Source organism: Panicum virgatum, chromosome 2K (genome assembly GCF_016808335.1).
Source record: "Panicum virgatum strain AP13 chromosome 2K, P.virgatum_v5, whole genome shotgun sequence".
Lineage (NCBI taxonomy): Eukaryota > Viridiplantae > Streptophyta > Magnoliopsida > Poales > Poaceae > Panicum > Panicum virgatum.
Window position 1 is genome coordinate 65,860,121 of NC_053137.1, and position 19,305 is coordinate 65,879,425.

General features: G+C 48.0%; 2 protein-coding genes across 2 annotated transcripts; one reads left to right on the forward strand and one right to left on the reverse strand.

The window, feature by feature from the left end:
- The first annotated feature begins 8,281 nt into the window (after positions 1-8,281).
- LOC120694686 (NADH dehydrogenase [ubiquinone] flavoprotein 1, mitochondrial-like) lies at positions 8,282-11,900 on the forward strand. Its single transcript, XM_039977883.1, has 2 exons — positions 8,282-8,500; positions 10,170-11,900. Exons 1-2 carry the CDS (start codon positions 8,447-8,449, stop codon positions 11,628-11,630), a joined length of 1,515 nt encoding a protein of 504 aa, XP_039833817.1. The 5' UTR covers positions 8,282-8,446; the 3' UTR covers positions 11,631-11,900.
- A 706-nt stretch (positions 11,901-12,606) lies between these two features.
- On the reverse strand, positions 12,607-17,572 carry LOC120694687. Its single transcript, XM_039977884.1, has 4 exons — positions 16,538-17,572; positions 13,517-13,724; positions 13,299-13,428; positions 12,607-13,175 (listed from the first exon to the last, which is right to left on the reverse strand). Exons 1-4 carry the CDS (start codon positions 17,299-17,301, stop codon positions 12,925-12,927), a joined length of 1,353 nt encoding a protein of 450 aa, XP_039833818.1. The 5' UTR covers positions 17,302-17,572; the 3' UTR covers positions 12,607-12,924.
- Positions 17,573-19,305: the final 1,733 nt, after the last annotated feature.

Consider the following 19,305-nt stretch of genomic DNA (forward strand, 5'->3'; position numbering starts at 1 on the left):
ATATAGTATATTAGCAAATTGATTGCTCACTTGTGATTGTCAGGGCTCAACACCATGGCATCCTCAGGATCTACCTACATTCCATGGAGTAAAGTGACGGAAACAGTCCCCCAATGAGTCTAGGTGCCTATGTGTTTTTATGGATCCTTGTGCAAACTAATGAAATCAAAATTTTTGGGGGACGATTTTGGCAAGAGATTCTTCATGTGCGAGAATTACGAGTACGACCCGCCCAAGCATTACGGCAAGGATCGAGCAAAGGTACTACAAAACACTATCAGAGTTTGTCACTTTCAGATCTAGTAATGACGTCTAACATGATTTGGGGAAAGACTCTACCGCCTCTATGTGATTTCTTGCAGTGGTTAGACACCGAGCAATCTCAGCAGGATAAGGACCACGTGGAGCGTCAAGCAAGGTGGGCTGCACAAAGGTGGCAACAAATGCTGCATGAAGAACAGATGGAGGAGAAGCGCAAGAAAAACCAGGAAGAGATTCAGAAGAGGATTGTAGAAGTGGAACGTCAGAAGGCAGAGGAACGTGAAGCTGATATGGAGAGAAAGCGAGATAGGGCCCGCCGTGCTAAGGAAGCAGGGTCTGAAGCTATTAGGAAGGGAGAATATTCCCGGTGCACTCAGTAAAGCACTACCATGTAATCCCGTCATTTTACATTTCCTAAGGCATGTTAGGTTAACTCACAACACGAGGTTATCGTGTTGCACATGTCATGCTTTTCATTGTTCAAGTACCTAGTAGTACGAACGCCTTAGGCCTCTGCTTTGTAATCGTAGTATTGTTTACAAAATTGTATTACAAACCGAAAATTTATGATTCATAACTAACCTTCTATTTTCAGTACACTATATTCAGTGAGCAATCTAATTGAACCAACCTACACATTTAGAACTACAACCAAGAAATCTTACTACACAAATACTTTCGTAATATTACATGCTACAATCTGGTGCAAATACATATCCATACATAACGAAATGTAATTATCACATACAGGTCGAAATACATATCCATACATCTGGTTCAAATACATATGCACACATAACGAAATCTAGACGCGGCGGGCTCCAAAATCCGGAGGCAATCCATCGGTGGGATTTCCAGAAGGTCCAACCTCAGCACCAGCATTATCTTCTTGCATTTTAGGGCACTTCTTGTAAGTGTGACCATCTGCTCCACACAGGTTGCATCTTTTTTTCTTCTTTCCTGCCTCAGACTCATCCATTCCGTTACGAATATGAAGTGTCTGCCGTCGACCTACCGCTCTCCTAGCATCTGGATTGGGAATGTACATTGGAGAGATATTTGGTGTAGTGAATGATCCCAGACTGCCTATGTCATATATCTCATGGCCCCAAGTGTGCACAGCGGTTTATTTTCTATAATATTGTGAAACAAAAACCCGAGGATCCAACCCAGATTTTGAACATGCCGCAATGACATGGAAGCATGAGAAGTGAAGAAGCTGTGGCTTCTTGCATATGTAAAAAACCTTGTCTTCCGGCGATATCAAGCAATCCTGAACGACCCTTTGTCTGCGGACACCCTGCCCTGTCCTATCCCTGCATGAAACCTCAAACCTTTGATCATTTGTGCTCATGGAGACCACTCTGTGATATTGAGCCTTTTCAATCTTTTCTTTCATGTAGTTAGTGATCCTATTACAAAAAATCACTCCTGGATCATTAAATAAGACAGCAGCTGCCTAGTACCGCTCGCTGAAGTATCTCGTGCATCCGTAGATGATGAACTCAACTATGCCAACAAGAGGAAATCCACGAACATAACGCATTACCATATTGTAACACTCTATGTGGTTGGTTGTCTCAATCCCATATCGACGACTACTAGTGTCGTACAGAATTGACCACTTCTCTTTAGGTGCATCCTTAATCCACTGTGTGAAAGGTCCACCGCCGGAACGTCTCCGGCTGAAGGTTGAGGCATGTTCTCTTAGCAGCTCGGCGCACATGTTATATATCACCTGCCACAATGCATCAAACTTCCGCTGCCGATTCTGAGTGCACAATCTCTTGAACAAATTCATAAGTTGCTTATTCTTGAAGTGCTCATAAAAATTTGCACACATATGACTTATTGACCACCTACTCACAACATCTGGCCATAGAGGAGGCTGTCCTCGACTTCCTTCATGTAGTTGCCTTATTGCTGCTAGAATACCAGCATGTCTGTCACTGATGAGGCAAACATCAGGCCTTCCAGCAACAACGTGAATCTTCACACATACAAAGAACCAGTACCAGCTCTCTGTATTCTCATTCTCAACAAAAGCAAATGCGACGGGAACCACCTGCTTGTTGCAATCAACTCCAATCGCTGTCAGTATTGTCCCCTTATATCTTCCTGTCAAGAATGTGCCGTCAATACATAGAACAAGAAGACAATACATAAATGCCCTCACACATGCACCAAGGCAGAAGAAAACACGGAGCAGAAACCCAGGCCCCCGATCTAAACTCGGTACAAAGTAGGTGTCAGCCGCGCTTTAGGATTTCTCTGCACAATTGCTGACAGCATGTGAGGCAGGTTATCATATGAAGCCTCATATGTGCCGAATCTCATCTCAAACACCTTTTGTTTTGCCCGTAAAGCCTTTACATAGCTGATTTTGTATTGAAAATGGTCGTCGATGTCCCTAATTATCAATTTTGGTTCATAATTAATTTTGTTCAGAATCACCACATACATCTTCTTATCCACGAAAGTGGATGTGATGTTACGGTGAGTTTGCGCAACAATAGTTAATCTACATGTATGTGGTGTAACAATTGAACACTCCCAGTGTGTCTTGTACTTACCCTTGTAGGTATGTACTCGCCATATACAGTTGCCATTGACACACTTCACCTCATATTCTTTGCTGCTAGACTTCACAACTCTGAATTCCTTCCTTAACGATATAACCCAAAGCTTCATAGCATCTTTCATAGCTTCAATGTTAGGATACTTTGCCCTCCGCACAACCTCATTCTCTCTGTATTCGTATTCATTACTCCTAATATTCTGTATCACTGAATTTCCAAAACCCTTGTCTCGCCATTCACCTAGCAACGGGTAGTCCTCATCGTCTGATGAGTCCCCACATTCTTCCATCATTCGAGCCTCTTTGTATTCATTCTGTACAGGTTTCACTATTCCAGGTATCCGCTCCCCCTCATCAGCTAAATCTTGCGGCTCAGGTTGAATGACATGCACGTTCTGATCTTTTTTTTCTCCTACCTGATCAGCCATACCTTGCGGCTCAGGTTCTATAACATACATGTTATGATCTTCATTTTCTTGTTCCACTGCTTGGTTCATATGAGATGATGTACTTGTTGACCCTTCACCGAAATGAACTGCCTTCTGGTGAATTTGAATTAGCATTGCAAGAGGCCACCCGCGGTTAAGAGCTGCTTGCATGTAAGTCCGCAATTCTTCGGTGTTTGCTATAAGCATCAACTCCCAGAAATCCCCTTCAGTTCCCCAATTCATCACAGTCTGAACTGTTAGGAAATGAGTCTTTGGATTCACATTGAATATCTCGTGAAGCCATTTGCGTATGGAACCAAAACTCCTGTCTAAGAGTTTATCTATTCCGCACTCTCTTCGTTGAAAAGCTGATAGATGTACTCCATACACATCATGAGAAATATATCTGTCACCATAATGAACTTGAAAAGTAAGTTTGCTCGACATATCTGGACACACAATCATGATATTAAATTGATTGCTAATCTATTGTTTCAATAAAAATAATTACAACATAATCTATTAGTAAAGCGTAGAAGAATTTTGGTTACCTGCAGTCGCCGGCTCGAAAATCCGGCAGGGCTTCGCCTCTGTCCCTCCCTCCCTCTTTTTTCTTGGTTTCTGGAATTTTAGTGATGCAAATGAGGGGTGGGGGACCAGCCAACCCTTATATAAGGGTGGGAGATCCGGTCGCCCTGCAGCCGGTCGGCCAGGGCCGGCCGCCCCGCTACCGGGCGACCGGCCCCTAGGGACCTCTGCGCAATTTTCTCCACAAAATTTTTTCACAAAAGCCCCTGTCGCCCCGCTGCCAGTGTGGCAGTCCCGCCTAAATTAATCCGGCTTAAGTGCGCTAACCATTATCAAAACGACAATCAGGGTTAATACGCACTTAAAATGGAGTAATCCGGCAGTGTTGTCGGGTAAAATCCCGATTAAACCACTTGAAACAGGATCGACAAAGCAGTCCAGAGAATGTAACATTCCACAAATTTTATAGCACAGAGTATAAAATTGAATTATTATTACAAACCGAGTTTGAATTTATAAAAGGCAACAGAGTTCAAGAGTGACGGAAAACGAACGATAGTCTAGCGACGAAACAAGACGTCATGATGAAGCCCGTACATGACGTCAGCCACATCCTCAGATGTACCACCTGAAAAACAAAGCCACAAGCCAGTATACTAATACTCAGCAAAGCTTACCCGACTAAGGGTATACTTAGCCCTTTATCTAGACATGCATGGCTTTTGGCTTGAGGGGTTTGTTTTGCCGAAAAGCAAAAAAGAGTAGATCCTTAATTTCAGGTTTTAGCTTCCAAATTCTAGTTCAATTAACCATTCTAGGTGAGCATCTATCCAATAGCATACATGGTGGGAAATAATTATCTTTCATCATCCAACCAACCATATTCATCATCATCATCTTTTACTTCTTACTCTATGTAGCAGAAGAGTTAAGCAGTCCCAAACCGTGAGAAGCGGACGATTCGAATCGAATTTGTTAACCTGGCCAGGCAGACCTAACACACACGTATGGGAACCAAGTCACCCACACGACTTTTCCCCATTCTTTCCGGGTTGTGGATCAGGGTCACCGTCCTCGACTACAGAGTACGACGACTCTGCACCCGCATGTGCGCGCATGAGAAACGACGTTCAAAGAAGGTGAGAGTAAAATCCACTTGGCGGGCCAATCAAGTACTTAAGCTTACCGATTACCATATTTCTCGGCATGTGGTTAGTACGTTCAAACGCTTAACCACCACTACCACACACTGCGGCCTTAACCATTTTCACTAAACAGACGGGGCATCACAAGTACCACAACCCCGCCCGTGAGCCTTATAGTTGCAGTATGTAGTAGACATTCAACTCCTATAGTTCTCGCGAGTGACAGGAAATCACTCGACTTCTACCGAACCATTAGCCTAGCCAACTAGCGAACTACACATACTAGTGTTCAAGCATAGGTACTTAGGATCATGCATCTAAGGTTCCAATCAACTCCTGTAACTTAAATGCACAAGTATATAGTAACAATAATAAGTTGCATAAATTTAAAATAGTAGGACATGTTCCGGGGCTTGCCTGGGATTAACACTAGGTCAGTGTTAGTTAGAGAACAATTGCTCGACGAGCATCTTCCTTTGGTCATGCACATCGGAATCCATCCGTCCATCTTCTAGACATGTCCACCATTCATCGTCTTCCGGCTCGTCTCCGATATCACGTCATTCACACGGTTCTTCTATCGTACCTAAATGAAATACGACAATGCATATGTATGAATGCACAGTTTCAAGTTGCTCAACAATGTAGATGTTATTATTTTTCCTTCACGATAAAGTTGTAGTCCACCTAAGTGAGTTTGGACATGATACTTCTAAATTAATATTTCCTGGGAAGTCGTTTATAGAGTAGTATCTAACATTTCTAACTACACAAGGCATCATGATCAACGGCACAAAAGAAGCTCACTAACTTCATAAACAAGTGGTAGTTGTTTCCGAAAGCAAGTAAATCATGGTTTGCTAAATAAATAACAACTCAGCACACATACAGTAGTAGATTCAGCAAAAATTACATTAAACAAAAGGTAAACAGAGTAATCTATCCTGTAAAAATCAAGCTATTTCATGCAGCCACTTACTCGGAACAATTCAGATATTCAGACTACACCTAGAGAAAGATTAAATTCTATAGAACAAACCACAACACTTATGAAGCTCAAAATTTTTCAGAACAGACTTCATATGATTCTTGACACCTCATAAATTTTTCAGAATTTATTCTGCAGAGAATTAATTCTGAGGAATTAAACAAAACAGACATCAATCTAACAAGATTCATTTTTAACTTCTGTTCTAGTCATGAACTGGTGCTCAAACTTCATGGAAAATCTAAAGTATTCAAAAATAACATTCATAAATATTTTCATGATTTATCATGAATAGAAACTATTTACCATAATTAAAGTATACTAAACAATCATTAAATAAAATAAAAAGCTAAACAAATCTAAAAATTATGAAACTTGGACAGTAGTGTAAATTTAGTATTGTAAGTACACAGAAAAAGTTTCATACATATATCTAAATCAGAACATCCAGAAATAAAAGAATATATTATTCTAATAGATCTAGCTAAGACTAGGGTTTCATCTAGTTATAGGTGTTAACTGGTGCTCAAACTTTTACACAACACTAAGCATGGCATGGATTAGCTACCAGCCAAAAATCACCCATATATGCTAAGTATAACTCCTAGAATAATTATAGCCTATGAAATCTAATCTTTTTCCTAGATTAAAATAGAAGCATAATATGAACATGTGACTGTAACAAAAGTTGTAGGTTTTGATCTAAGGATTCCAAAACATTTTAGTTTGCATTTTTCTGATGTTTCTACGATTTTATATGGAATTTACAAGTTTGCTATTTTTGAAAACAAAAGAAAAAGGAAACGAGCTTTTGCATCTAGGCCTCTGGATTTCTGTTTCTTCTCACGGGAGGTCCTTGGCGGACGGAACAGAACAGGGGAGGGTCGGGCGGCCGTTTTCCGGTGAGGTTCGGCCCCGGCGGCGAGGGGGAAGTTGGGGAAAAGGGTGAGGGGGCTCGTGCGCACCTGCCGGTGGTCTCAGTTGGGGCTGAGGTGGCCTGTGGTGGCCTGTCCGCGGGTGCCGGTGGCCGGCGACGGCCCTGTGGCGTGGCTGCTTGACTGGGCTTGGGAGCTCCGTTGGGGCGAGGTGAAGCCGTTCCCGGGGTTGATTGGAGCTGAGGGAGGGCAGAGGTGGGAGCTCGAAGTGGAGCGGGCGGCTGGCGGCGGTGTGAACCGCGGCGGCGCTGTTCCAGTGGGTTGGGGCGGCGGTGGAGGGGTCGGGGAACACTAGTGAGCCGAGAGGGACTCGTTCCCAGAGGTGGCTCGGGTCGAGGGAGGGCGGAGGAGGGGGCTCCGCGTGGAGGCCGTGGGCGGCGGCGCCATGGACGCGACTGCGAGCTCCCTGGCGCAGAGAAAAACTCGGCTCAGCTCTGGAGAAAGGGAAAAGAGTGGAGAGGGGTCGAGCACGTCTGCTGCACGAGCCAAAGGGGAGGAACACAGGCGAGGGCGGAGACGAGGCGCGGTCGGCTGTCGCTACACGGCGTCGCCGTGGCGCTTCAACGTCCATCCTCGGCGTGCGTGCAGGGGACGGCAACGCGTGGCGGTTCGAGAAGCTCCAGGAAGACACCAGGGGCGCAGAGAGGGCTGGGGCGCGGCGAGGGAGCGGTGCGTGGCCGACGGCGAGACGACGACGCCGTCACGGCGGGAAACAGAGGAAGGGGATGGAGTTGATGGCAATATCGTAATTAACTCGAAGTTCCAAAACTTCATTTTGTAAACTAAATTTTTATCCATTTTTTTGACTTTAAATGAAAAACTTTTGAATACCAAAGTTGTTCAAAATTTCGAGATCTACAACTTTCGTTTTAGGCAAAAGTTCATTTGAAGCTTCCTTTGAAAGTTAAAATTTGAAACTTGAGTGCATTTGAAAATGTCCTGTGCGCTTCGAAATTCAAATGTTTCTTCCATTTTTGTGCGGCAACTCGAAAAACTTTGAACACGAAAATTGTTCGTCTTTTGAAAACCTACAACTTTGGTTTTGTACAAAAATTCATTTGAGCAACGATTTGAAATTCATTTTTAAAACCCGTTTGTTTCCATCCGAAAGACATTTTAAACATTTAAAAACATTGATTTGAAGAACTCATCATTTCATGTGTAAAATTTCATATACACAAAAACACACTTCTATTATTTCCCAAAAGAAAAGTTTAACTTGAATTTCTCTTGCTTATTAAGCATGATTATGTGTTTAATATTTCTCGCTTAGTATTTTAAAAACTGGGATGTCACAGCCGGGCGGCCAGGTCCGGGTAGTCGGGCGGCCGGGTATATTTCTGTAAATTTTCAAATCGAAAATATATTTTTGTTGGAAACGAAAATAAAAAATATAAAAAAAAACCGCACGCGGCTGCGGTTCGTGTCTGCGTGCGTGTGCAGGCCTCACTCCGCGCATCCCCTTCTGGCCAGGAGGTCGCCCACGCAGCCGCTCCTCTCTCTTCCCTTCCCCGATCTCCCCCAATCCGACCAGACCAACAGGCACCTTCGACTTGAGCGGAGCAGGCGAGGCGGAGGCGGAGATGGCGCTGCGACGGGCTCTCCTCAGATCGGCCGAGATCTCCCCCGACCGCAAGGTTCGATCCCCTCTCTCCTCTATATCAACCCATAACCCATTTCCCCCGGTTGGATCCCACCGCCGGGAGATGTGAAGTCCGGCGCGAGAGTCGGACCGCGCGAGGGCGTTTAAGGCGTAGCCTCAGAGGGTTTGAGCCGTGGAGGGTGGGGGAGGGTTCCAACAGCTGCTGTATTTGCACATGGCGACCAAGTGAATCTCTTCCCATGTAGCGGCGTGCTGGATTACTAGTGATCGGAAATGGGCGAAAGATTGAGGTAGGGCTTGGAGTGGAGAGTGGAGGCCGCATTTTTTTTCTCTTCTTCTGGGGTGAGTTGGGGCGGGGGTGCTTGGAGTGGAATAGTGGAGGTCTTCCCCCTTTTTTCTGCGAGACACTGCTGATTAAGATTTCAAGAGGATATATTTCAATGTTAGTTCATGACTAGTCTGTAACGACCCGGCCCGAGATAACGGCTAAGATCTACTCTACACGTTGAGTAGACCACACCTGCTAATTAACTCTCTTGCGCTTTCGCCCTCGCTTCGCGCAAAAGGATCGATCCGGAGTTACTAGCTTCTCGCGACCAGCTATTTAACTTAACCGCGACGCTACAATAGCTTTTTGCTACAATGTCGCACATTCGGTCCGGCCCAAACGGCCCACGAGCTGTGACATAGTCGGCCAATGTTGTAAGTCGCTTCCACCGAACCATGCGAGGTTCAATTGTGAACTCAGAGTCTGAACCTGAGTGTGCTATTCTACTTTGCCTACGCCATTGCTGATGGAAATTTTTGCTAATGCTCACTCTTGATCCAAAATCCAAGCGACGAACGAGCTTTGCTCATCTGACTACACCTTATGTCCTGTGTGCGCATTCCTTCTAGTTGCTACTTTTGTTCTTTGAATTGGTAAACCTTGGTGGCTTGGTCTGGTATTGGTTAAACCTCTAGGAATAACTTGAAGATGATAGTTTCGCATCCTTAGACAGGCACTGGTTCTTGAAGCAAAAGAACTTTCATGTCTTAATCCATCTTTTTTATTGTTAGTATTTCATTCATAACTATGGGCTATGCCTCAGAAACTCATCTAGTATGTAGCACAGTAGCAGATAGTGAAGGTTACCTCTTATGCGGATAAATATGTTGGGATAGACTAGTAGGATCATTTAAAAGGCTTATTTGTAATAACTGAGCAGTTGTATTCTGTATCTGTAGGTTTTTATTGAATTGGTTGTCAGGCCTTTGTTGCCACCTGGTAGACTATTATGTAAAGCATATAAACATAATCAGATTTCATGTGGCATGGTTACACCTTCATTTCTTTTATGGAACAATTTCACTGTTTCCTGTTCGTTTTCTCCTGATTCATGAACAGTCCATGTAGAAAATGGTATTTTTCTTTTGCTATGGTGCCCCCCTTTTAACCACTTTGTGATTTTTTTTCCTCTTTCAATTTACTCCACACTACATATACTGGAAGCACCACTATAAAAATTATGATTTCATTGTCACACCTTCATCATGGTGTCCCATTTTATCAAATATCAACACCAGTTTGGTCACTCGGGAAATTTAACTATCTATGAATATATTTATTTGTGGAGAGCGTAGAAGCACTTATGTTTTTATTAATTGCATACCGATGAATTATGATTCATTGGCATGGCCCTAACTTTTAATTTTCTTTCCAGGCTGCAATTGAGTATTTTCATTCATTATCAAGGGCACAGCCTGCTCGTTCTCTCAATGGTGCCGGCCTTTGCCCTGCTAGCAGATCATTTAGTACCCAGGCTGCTACTACATCAAGTACACCACAGCCTCCACCACCACCTCCCCCTCCAGAGAAGACTCACTTCGGTGGCCTCAAAGATGAAGACCGCATTTTTACCAACCTCTATGGTCTGCATGACCCTTTTCTGAAAGGTGCAATGAAGAGGGGTGACTGGCATAGGACCAAGGATTTGGTGATTAAGGGGGCAGACTGGATAGTTAATGAAATGAAGAAATCAGGCCTCCGGGGACGTGGAGGTGCAGGTTTCCCCTCTGGTCTCAAATGGTCCTTTATGCCCAAGGTTTCAGATGGACGTCCTTCTTATCTTGTTGTTAATGCTGATGAGAGTGAGCCTGGAACTTGCAAAGATAGAGAAATCATGCGTCATGACCCTCACAAACTTCTGGAAGGATGCCTTATTGCTGGAGTTGGAATGAGGGCATCCGCTGCTTACATCTACATTAGAGGTGAATACGTGAACGAGCGTCTCAACCTTGAGAAAGCCCGGCAGGAAGCATATGCAGCTGGACTTCTTGGTAAGGATGCTTGCGGATCTGGTTATGATTTTGATGTGCATATTCATTTTGGTGCTGGTGCATACATCTGTGGTGAAGAGACTGCCCTACTTGAGAGCCTTGAAGGGAAGCAGGGCAAACCTAGGCTGAAGCCGCCTTTCCCAGCCAATGCTGGGCTTTATGGCTGCCCCACTACTGTGACAAATGTTGAAACTGTGGCTGTATCCCCAACAATTCTTAGGCGTGGTCCAGAATGGTTTGCAAGCTTTGGGCGCAAAAACAACTCTGGAACCAAACTCTTCTGTATCTCAGGGCATGTGAACAAACCTTGCACCGTGGAGGAGGAAATGAGCATACCTCTCAAGGAGTTGCTCGAGAGGCACTGTGGAGGTGTGAGGGGAGGATGGGACAACCTGCTTGCAGTTATTCCTGGTGGTTCATCTGTTCCCCTTTTACCAAAACACATATGTGATGATGTGTTGATGGACTATGATGCACTGAAGGCTGTGCAGTCTGGATTGGGTACTGCAGCGGTCATCGTGATGGACAAATCTACGGATGTTGTTGATGCAATTGCTAGGCTGTCATACTTCTACAAGCATGAGAGTTGTGGGCAGTGCACGCCTTGCCGGGAGGGCACACCCTGGCTTTGGATGATCATGGAGAGGCTCAAGGTTGGTAACGCGAAGCTGGAGGAAATCGATATGCTTCAGGAGGTCACAAAGCAAATCGAAGGACATACTATCTGTGCCCTTGGGGATGCTGCAGCATGGCCTGTGCAGGGGCTTATCAGGCACTTCAGGCCGGAGCTGGAAAGGAGGATCCGTGAGCGAGCTGAAAGGGAGCTGCTGGCGGCTTCTGCATGATACGCCAGCTATGTCGCCCCTGTACTAGTTTCCTGATTTCTTTACTTAAATAATGCAAACTGGAGGAGCTCATTTCTATGTAAGGAAATGCAGCATTCTTGATTTCTTTAAACCTTCACATGGATGTTTATTTGATGCACTCAAGCAGCTGGTGAATTTTGATGGACTAGATAAGCTTTTCAAAGTAGAAACAAACGTGATCATTGTACCAGCTACATGATCCATCATAATGTTATTGTGGATGTGTATGTCTACCTGTTTTTCTCTCTATTATTTCTCTTCAGTATTGAACTATGGTCATGCTATAATGATCTCGTAATTTGAGTTAGGTGTTTGAAATCATGTCCACATCTGGGACTTATTTGCATCTAATGCACCAGCATCACCCATCACCTGCGTGGCATTCGGCATGCAGCCATGTGGCCAGTGCCCGGGCCATGCATGTTCCATGGCCTGTCGTTTGAAGATGAGGATGGTTGTCTGGTTGAGGTATCAACTATCAACATGTACACGATCCTGACCTGGTGTGTTATACCACTGTTGGCTGCAGGGTGTGTCCATCAGCTCCTACAGCGTATCGTATTCAGTTGTTAGGATCAGACAGGCTAGTGGTGGGTAGAGCTTGCTGGTTAGACCTTTCAATGTTTTCTAGCTTAAGATATCTGAGCTGGAGACAAATGGGAACAAAAAGATGCTGAATGGGCTATTGCCAGTAGTCTGAAAACAAAGTGCTTTCTGAGCATGGTGACATCCTGAAACGAGGGCCCTGTTCGGCCTGGACATATATACCCTTGAAACGACTATGAGCCGTAGCAACTGTTTTTGCCCTGACCCTGACGATGACGCCAAATCTGTTCCAGGCTCCAGCTTCTATTGGTCGATGCATTATTTTCAAGACATATTTAGAGAATGTACCTTTTCTTTTGAAAAATAAGATGAATCATTTTTCTATGAATTTGAAGCCGTGGAGTATAAATTACTCCTGCCAATGCAAGCAGTTCACTTTTACGGCAATCAGGTGTGCTGCAATGCCTTCAACATTAGAGAACTTCCACCTGAAGTCACTCTGAATCTAGTAGCAACATACGCAAGACGACAACCAACAGAAGGGGAACCTAGCCAAAATACGTTGCTTCCACTTCTTGGTCACACACCACAGCAGCCATTGCAACCTGGCTTCTTCAGACTTACTCCAACAAACCATAGCTGTATACACAATTCCAAGCAACCCACATCACCCGGCAAAAGAAAAAGAATGCAAAGAACTAAGATCCAACCAAAAATATAAAAAAAATCATTTAGCACCCCATATCCCTTTTCTTGAGCTCTTCTTGTTCACCCTGACTACTCTCTGTTTGCGGTTCAAGGTTTCGGTGTCGGTTTCTTTGATCTGAGGTATGGTTACATCGACCCTGACGATGTGATGATCCGATGTTCCTTTGGAAGATATGACCGTGTAGGATCCAGGTACAAACTTGTAGGGGGAGTTTGGCGATGCCAGGATGTAGTCCACCCTCGTGCCATACTTGCATGTCCCCTGCACATCTGAAATCCATCCATCGGCATCTCAGGGTAAGTGATTCAGAGTTCAGATAACAGCAAATGAAAAAGTACTGAGGGGAGTTCAGATAGGAACTGATATTGTCTTAGAACTGAATCATCTAGTACCTTGCCCTTTGGCCACAACCACGACAGCTTCACATTCTCCGGCGAAGTCCTTGGCGTCGACGTACTGCTTCCCCTTGAGGTACTTCATCACCTCGACTTTCGGCGTCGGCTTGCCGATCTCCTCGTAGTACTGCAAAGCCGTCAGAAATGAGCACACCATCCATCTCGGTCTCGGTCCCAAGAACATCACATGATTGCCCAGCACGACAGTGTCTCACCTTGACGATGTCCTCCCAGCGCTCGGCGGAGTAGTCGGTGCCGTCGAGCGCGTTGAGGCCGCCGGCGAGGATGTGCGGCCCGTCGCCGGAGCGGATGATGGCGTCCACCTGCTTCATCCTCCACCCCTCGTCGAGGTGGTCGAGGTGCGTGCAGTGGAAGTTGATCTCGCCGGCCTCCGGCACCTCGATCGTGGCGCGCAGCACGTTCCTGCAACCAAACCAACCACGCACATCGCGCTCGCTCAGTTCCTTTCCGAAACTATCTGTCAATCACTCCAACCAACAGGGAATGATCGCGATCACGTTCCGGGGGCAGGTCCTTTATGCTCGGACAGCGAGGGAACGATCGCCATATTGCTTTCGGCATAGTTCGCGTGCTGCTTCGGAAGAAGCTCATCCGCACAGAGGGTGATGGGTGACAGTTTTCTGTATGACCTTAAATTGTGCAGCACGAGTAGTTTATTCCTTATTATGCATATGGTCCCTGAAAGGATTCTTCACACGACATGAAGGTAGCATGCACTGTTGAAGAAACTTGATGTGGTTTTTATGAGAAAATAAAGGATTTACTACAGTTTCAAAACTCTAACGCATTATCGAAAGAGCAAATTATATATAATCTCGCCAATCAGTACTTACGAGTATATGCTTATCCATAAATCGTTGGAGAATCAAGATTGTTCGAAGTTGGACAGCTAGCCATTTACTCTATAACGGATCAGGAAAAAAAATATCCAGGCACTGTTCCGGCCATAACTTGCAAACAAGCGTGGCATGGGCAACGGGGGGGTTCCTATCCAGAGGCCCTCGCCCAGGGATTTGTCTCGCCCAGAAAGGCCCTGCCCAGCTACCACTTCCCTGACGGGGACCACTCGGCCGCAGCGAGATCGCTCACAGGATGGCAAAAACTTCCCCTTCCTCCAATGATCCCAACGCTGTCACGAAGATGCCGTCCTCTCTACCTCTCGCCTTCCCCTTCCCTTCAGCACCACCAGCACCTGCAGCATCTATCTAGTGAGTAGCGAGCACCTAACGTTCTAACCGTCTGCACCGGTGGCGTCTGTCTAATCCCTTCCGATGATACTACTAATCAGCATTGCCATTGCTACAGTCCCTAGTCCAGTAGGCTGTAGGGCTAAAGCTAGGGTTGATATAAAAGCTAGGGTTGATATAAAATCTGTGGGGACGCTGATCCGAGACGCGCATTTGCCTTTGGATTATGGGGACCCGCAAAAGCTTCGCCGATCCCTGTGGTTTTCAGGTTGTGACAATGGGGGCAGCTCACATAATCCTTTTTTATAGCCCCGTAGCATCTGAATTCAGCATGTTATCCGCCATACTTACTCCGTAAGCATCTTGCCGCTTGTCCGTAGCGCGTGGAATCAACGCTCCTAAACCCCCAAACCGTCACCATTATGCACCTCATCACTAATCGGCAGGCAGGTAAAAGCTAGGTGATGAGTACTGCTCAGAATTTGGACAAGCTTTGCGGGGTTAACAGTTTAGAATAGATTAGTTACCAGCAAGGTTTTAAATAGCCGGCTATAGCTTCCGCTATAGCTTCTAGAAAGGACGGCCGCTATATCATTTAGTCCGCTAAAGTCGGCTATAGCCTGCTAAATTCCGACTATAGCCCGCTAAACGCCGTAACGGCAGCTCTACCGCTAAACATCTTAGCCGGCAATTTAAAACCTTGGTTACCAGACAACGCAACATGGCGGCGCTTGGGCCAGTTACTGTTCGACCGGAACAGGAGCAGCTACTAGCATTTCATCAGGAAGGTAAGCAGAGTAGCCAGCGGCGGCGGCAGCAACGGCTGCCATTCCTCTCTGTGTGTGGCGGCGACAGACAGTGCCGATGAGTTGGAGGCACTGGCAGGGTGGGGCTGGCTGGGCGCTCATGCGGGCTGGCTCTGACATGTGATGTGTCACGGGCGGTGGTCGGGCAAAGTGCGACGCAGATCAAATGCAGTCGCTTCAGCGACCGTAACTTAAGGACTGCACGTGATTTGAGCCGTCCATTTTCCCCGCCAACGGATCAGATCCGATGGTACAGTGGCAAACAGTAATAAACAGTGCCCTGGTGAACAGTAATAAACAGTGCCCTGGTACAGTTGCAGTGGAAGTAGCGACTGCACAGGAACTCGGTCCGGCAAAGTGGTACGGGGCCGGGTGTTATTTACAGCGAGGGCGTCGAGAACTGGATAGAACGTTCAGGCTGCGACAGGACGGGACACTAATCCAACTCTGAATCATAGTCACAAAGTTCCTGGATCGATTGGGTCGAGGAACGGGATCGATGGTCGATGGTCGTCACTTTATAAAATTATGGTACGAAAGGGGTATACCTCTATGGAACGATACATTATTATGTGGAACGCGACCCTGATTCATCGGGGTCGATATCTTCGAATCCATGTGTCTTTATAAAAACAAAAACTATATATGTGCTCCTAATGAAGAAATTAATCTGTTCAAGCATATAAGAAACGTATAAAAGAGTACATTTAGATCATGCTACACGTATTCAGCTCATTTTCTAACAAAAAACCATACAAATCCATTGTCCTTAACCTCCTTATCCCAATTAAATCTACAAACAATGTGGCTGCGACCCCTTTCAAACCGGGACGTCCCAACCTTGAATGGGACACTGATCCTCTTCGACCCCGACCCTCGAATCGGAACGGCGTTCCCGGGTCGTGGGACGAGGCATCGACACCGAATCTTGTGACTATGCTCTGAATCCCATGTTGCTGCTGTGCGCTACTCCTATTTTCTGACCCCAACGAGTAGTGAAACGATCAAGAGATGATTCAACCAGCTCTACTGTATTTAGAATGCGGTAGTGCGTGTGTCAAATGTTTAATGTGAAATTAGTGGTGGAAATTACTGCTTGTTTGTTGTGCGTCGTAAATGGAATTCATGAGCGTGGCGAACTCCATTGAAGCGCATGCAGGAGCTGGTTGGTAAGCTTAGGACAGTGCAGTGATGAGGGAGAGGCGGGGAGGGCGGGACTGACCGGAAGTCGGATTGGTCGGCGACGCGGTGCGCCTTCCAGCGCTTGATGGGCCAGCGGGAGAGCACGGCGTTGCCGTACTCGGGCGCCCAGCTCTCGGCGAAGACGTAGCGCATGCCCAGGCCCTCGGCGAGCTCCGACAGCGGCCGCATCCCGCGCTCCTCCTCGGCGCGCACGTTCTGCAGCCCGATGATGTCGGCGCCCGCCTCGCGCAGCACCTCCTCCACGCTCCGCCGCCGCGGCGCCGCCGCCTCCGCCTCCCTCCTCTGCGGCGGCGGCGGCTGCCTCTTGCCGCGCCAGAGCCGGCTCCGCTCCAGGGAGATCTCGTTGTCCTGGAGGTTGATGGACACGCGCGCCTTGCTCGGCGACCGCGCCAGGCTCGCCGCCGCCTGCGCTTTCAGGATGCCCTTGGGCCGCCGCGCGCCGCCCGGGCTGCCCGGGAGTGAGAGCCCAGCACCTCGCTCCGCCCCACCCCCTGCCCCCGCCCCCGCTGCCGGCTCGGCGGCCACCGCGGGCGCCATGGAGAACATGGCGGCGTTGAACGTCGCCACGCGGATCGTCACCTCCCGCCCTCCCCCGCCCGCCTCCGCGGCGCCGCCGTCGCCGCACCCGCCGCTGACTCCGCTACACTTGGTGGAGCCGCCGAACCGCCGCACGGCGACGCGCGCCTTGGCCGCCGGCACCGCCCCGGCGCCCGCGCCCCCACCGTGCCGCCGCCGACAGCGCGGGTGCAGGCAGTCGAAGCCGTCGAGGACGCGGCGCAGCATGTAGCCCAGCTGAGCCTCGCGTTCGTTCCCAGGCCCGCCGGCCGGCCGGCCGGCGCCGCGGCGATCGACGCGTGCAGCCGCGCAGCAGCTACCTCGCCTCGCCTCGGTCTCGCTCCCTCGCGCGCTCGCCCAGTGGCTTTTGGGCCTCGGCCGCCGCGTAATATACCAGACGCCACGGCCGGGCGGCGACACCGACGGCTCCGGTTTCGCTTCGGCCGCGGGCTATCGCGCGCGCGGTGGTTACACGGGGAACGCCTGTCCCCCCCCCCCCCCCCCCCCCTCCTCCGGGAGTGTATTCGTGTGCGCTGCGCGTCGGCGATCCGGCTGCCTGCTTGCTTGGTGTGGAGCTGCCGTTTCTTGTACCCATGCGGGCCGCGGCGCACCTACCTTCTCCATCGTATCTCGGCGTATTCTACTGCTACTATTTGTCCGGCTGCTGCTACATGGTACGTCGTCACGCTACGGATCTGAAAGAGGAAATGGCGTACAAAAGTGGCCAGAGCTCCACGTGTTTGGCTTGGCTGCACCTGCACGCGTTCGAACACGACGTCACGCATTGTTTTGCACGGAGCTTGTGTGGTGTGTTGCAATGCCCTGTTCCGCGGCGACTAGCTCAGGCCTCAGGAATAGTCAGGATAATGCCCGGAGCCCACCACCAGCTGCGCAGCCCGGCTGCCACGCTCTTTTTGGAAGGGGCGGGGCGATCGATCGCACAGCCCAACTGGCGCCTCCGACTCCAACTCCACCCACCCACCACAGCCATAGCCAAAACCCCTCCCAAACGGGCGTGCAGAAACCCCCACGCATCGCTCGCCCGCCGCGCTGCCGATCCCCGTACCCCTGCTACTGCACGCCACGCCTGCCGGCCTTTTCTCCGGTCACGAGAACCGCCGTGCCAACGGACGCAGTACAGATCACGCCGGTCACGAGCAGAGAAGACGTTGGCGTCTGTCGTCGTCGGGGACGGGCAGGACCTACCGGCCGGCGAGCTCGCTCGACCGCCTTCGACGTCGTCGTCGTTTCCGGAGGCGGTTAGCGCCTGACGCTGACACTAGCTGATCTCGGAGGCGATCTCGCTGAGCTCCAAGGGCCGCGATCTCTGACAGGTCAGATCCAGCTAAAATCATAGAACTAATTAGACTAGCTTCCATTTATGCAATTGATTTTGTAATTAGATTATATTTAATATTTCTATTTGGTGTCTAGACATCCGATGTGATAAGGAAGTTTTAGTCACCTCCCTGCCAGGTGAAAATCCAGCGCGAAGGCCAGCAGCAACTCGGTTCCTAGAACTTTCATGCTGGGGCCTCGCAGCCTCAGGGCCTGGGGCTGACGCTGACGTTGACCTCAACCACCCGCCACCGGTTTCTCTGAAGCAAACGCAAAGCTTGGCCGTGTTTGGTTACGAAATTCAAAATTCCAAAATTTTTTTCGGCACCTGCATGGAGATTTAAATCTAGACGAAATAAAAAACGCATTGCGACTGCTGTCTGTAAATGGCGAGGCGAATCTAATGAACCTAATTAGGCTGTAATTAGATGCTAAATTGCTACAGTAATGCTACAGTAATAACTTCTAAAGACGGATTAATTAGGCTCATTAGATTCGTCTCGCGATTTACAGACGAGTTCTGCAATTATTTTTGTAAATAGTCTATGTTTAGTATTTCAAATGTAGAAAAATATCTTTTCAAAAACTTTACAGAGCGCAACCAAACACGGCCCTTGCCGCCGCGTTCCGATCTCCCTCCGCAGCTTTGCATGGCCGGTAGGTGCCGTGGCGCGATCAGGTCACACGAGCTTTCGTCTCATCTTTCCCGGTGCATCGGGTCGGCACTTTTAGTAGTTTACAAAAGGGTTCATGGCAACCTCGTTGTCTGCATTTCTTTGGAGGCAAGGTCTGGTCTTCTGCGCTTCTGAATCCCATGGAACTCCCCAAGGCTCGCTTTCCAAGCTGGACTTCGCTTCTGCTGCTTTCGAGAGAAACCGAGTACTAAGATCTATA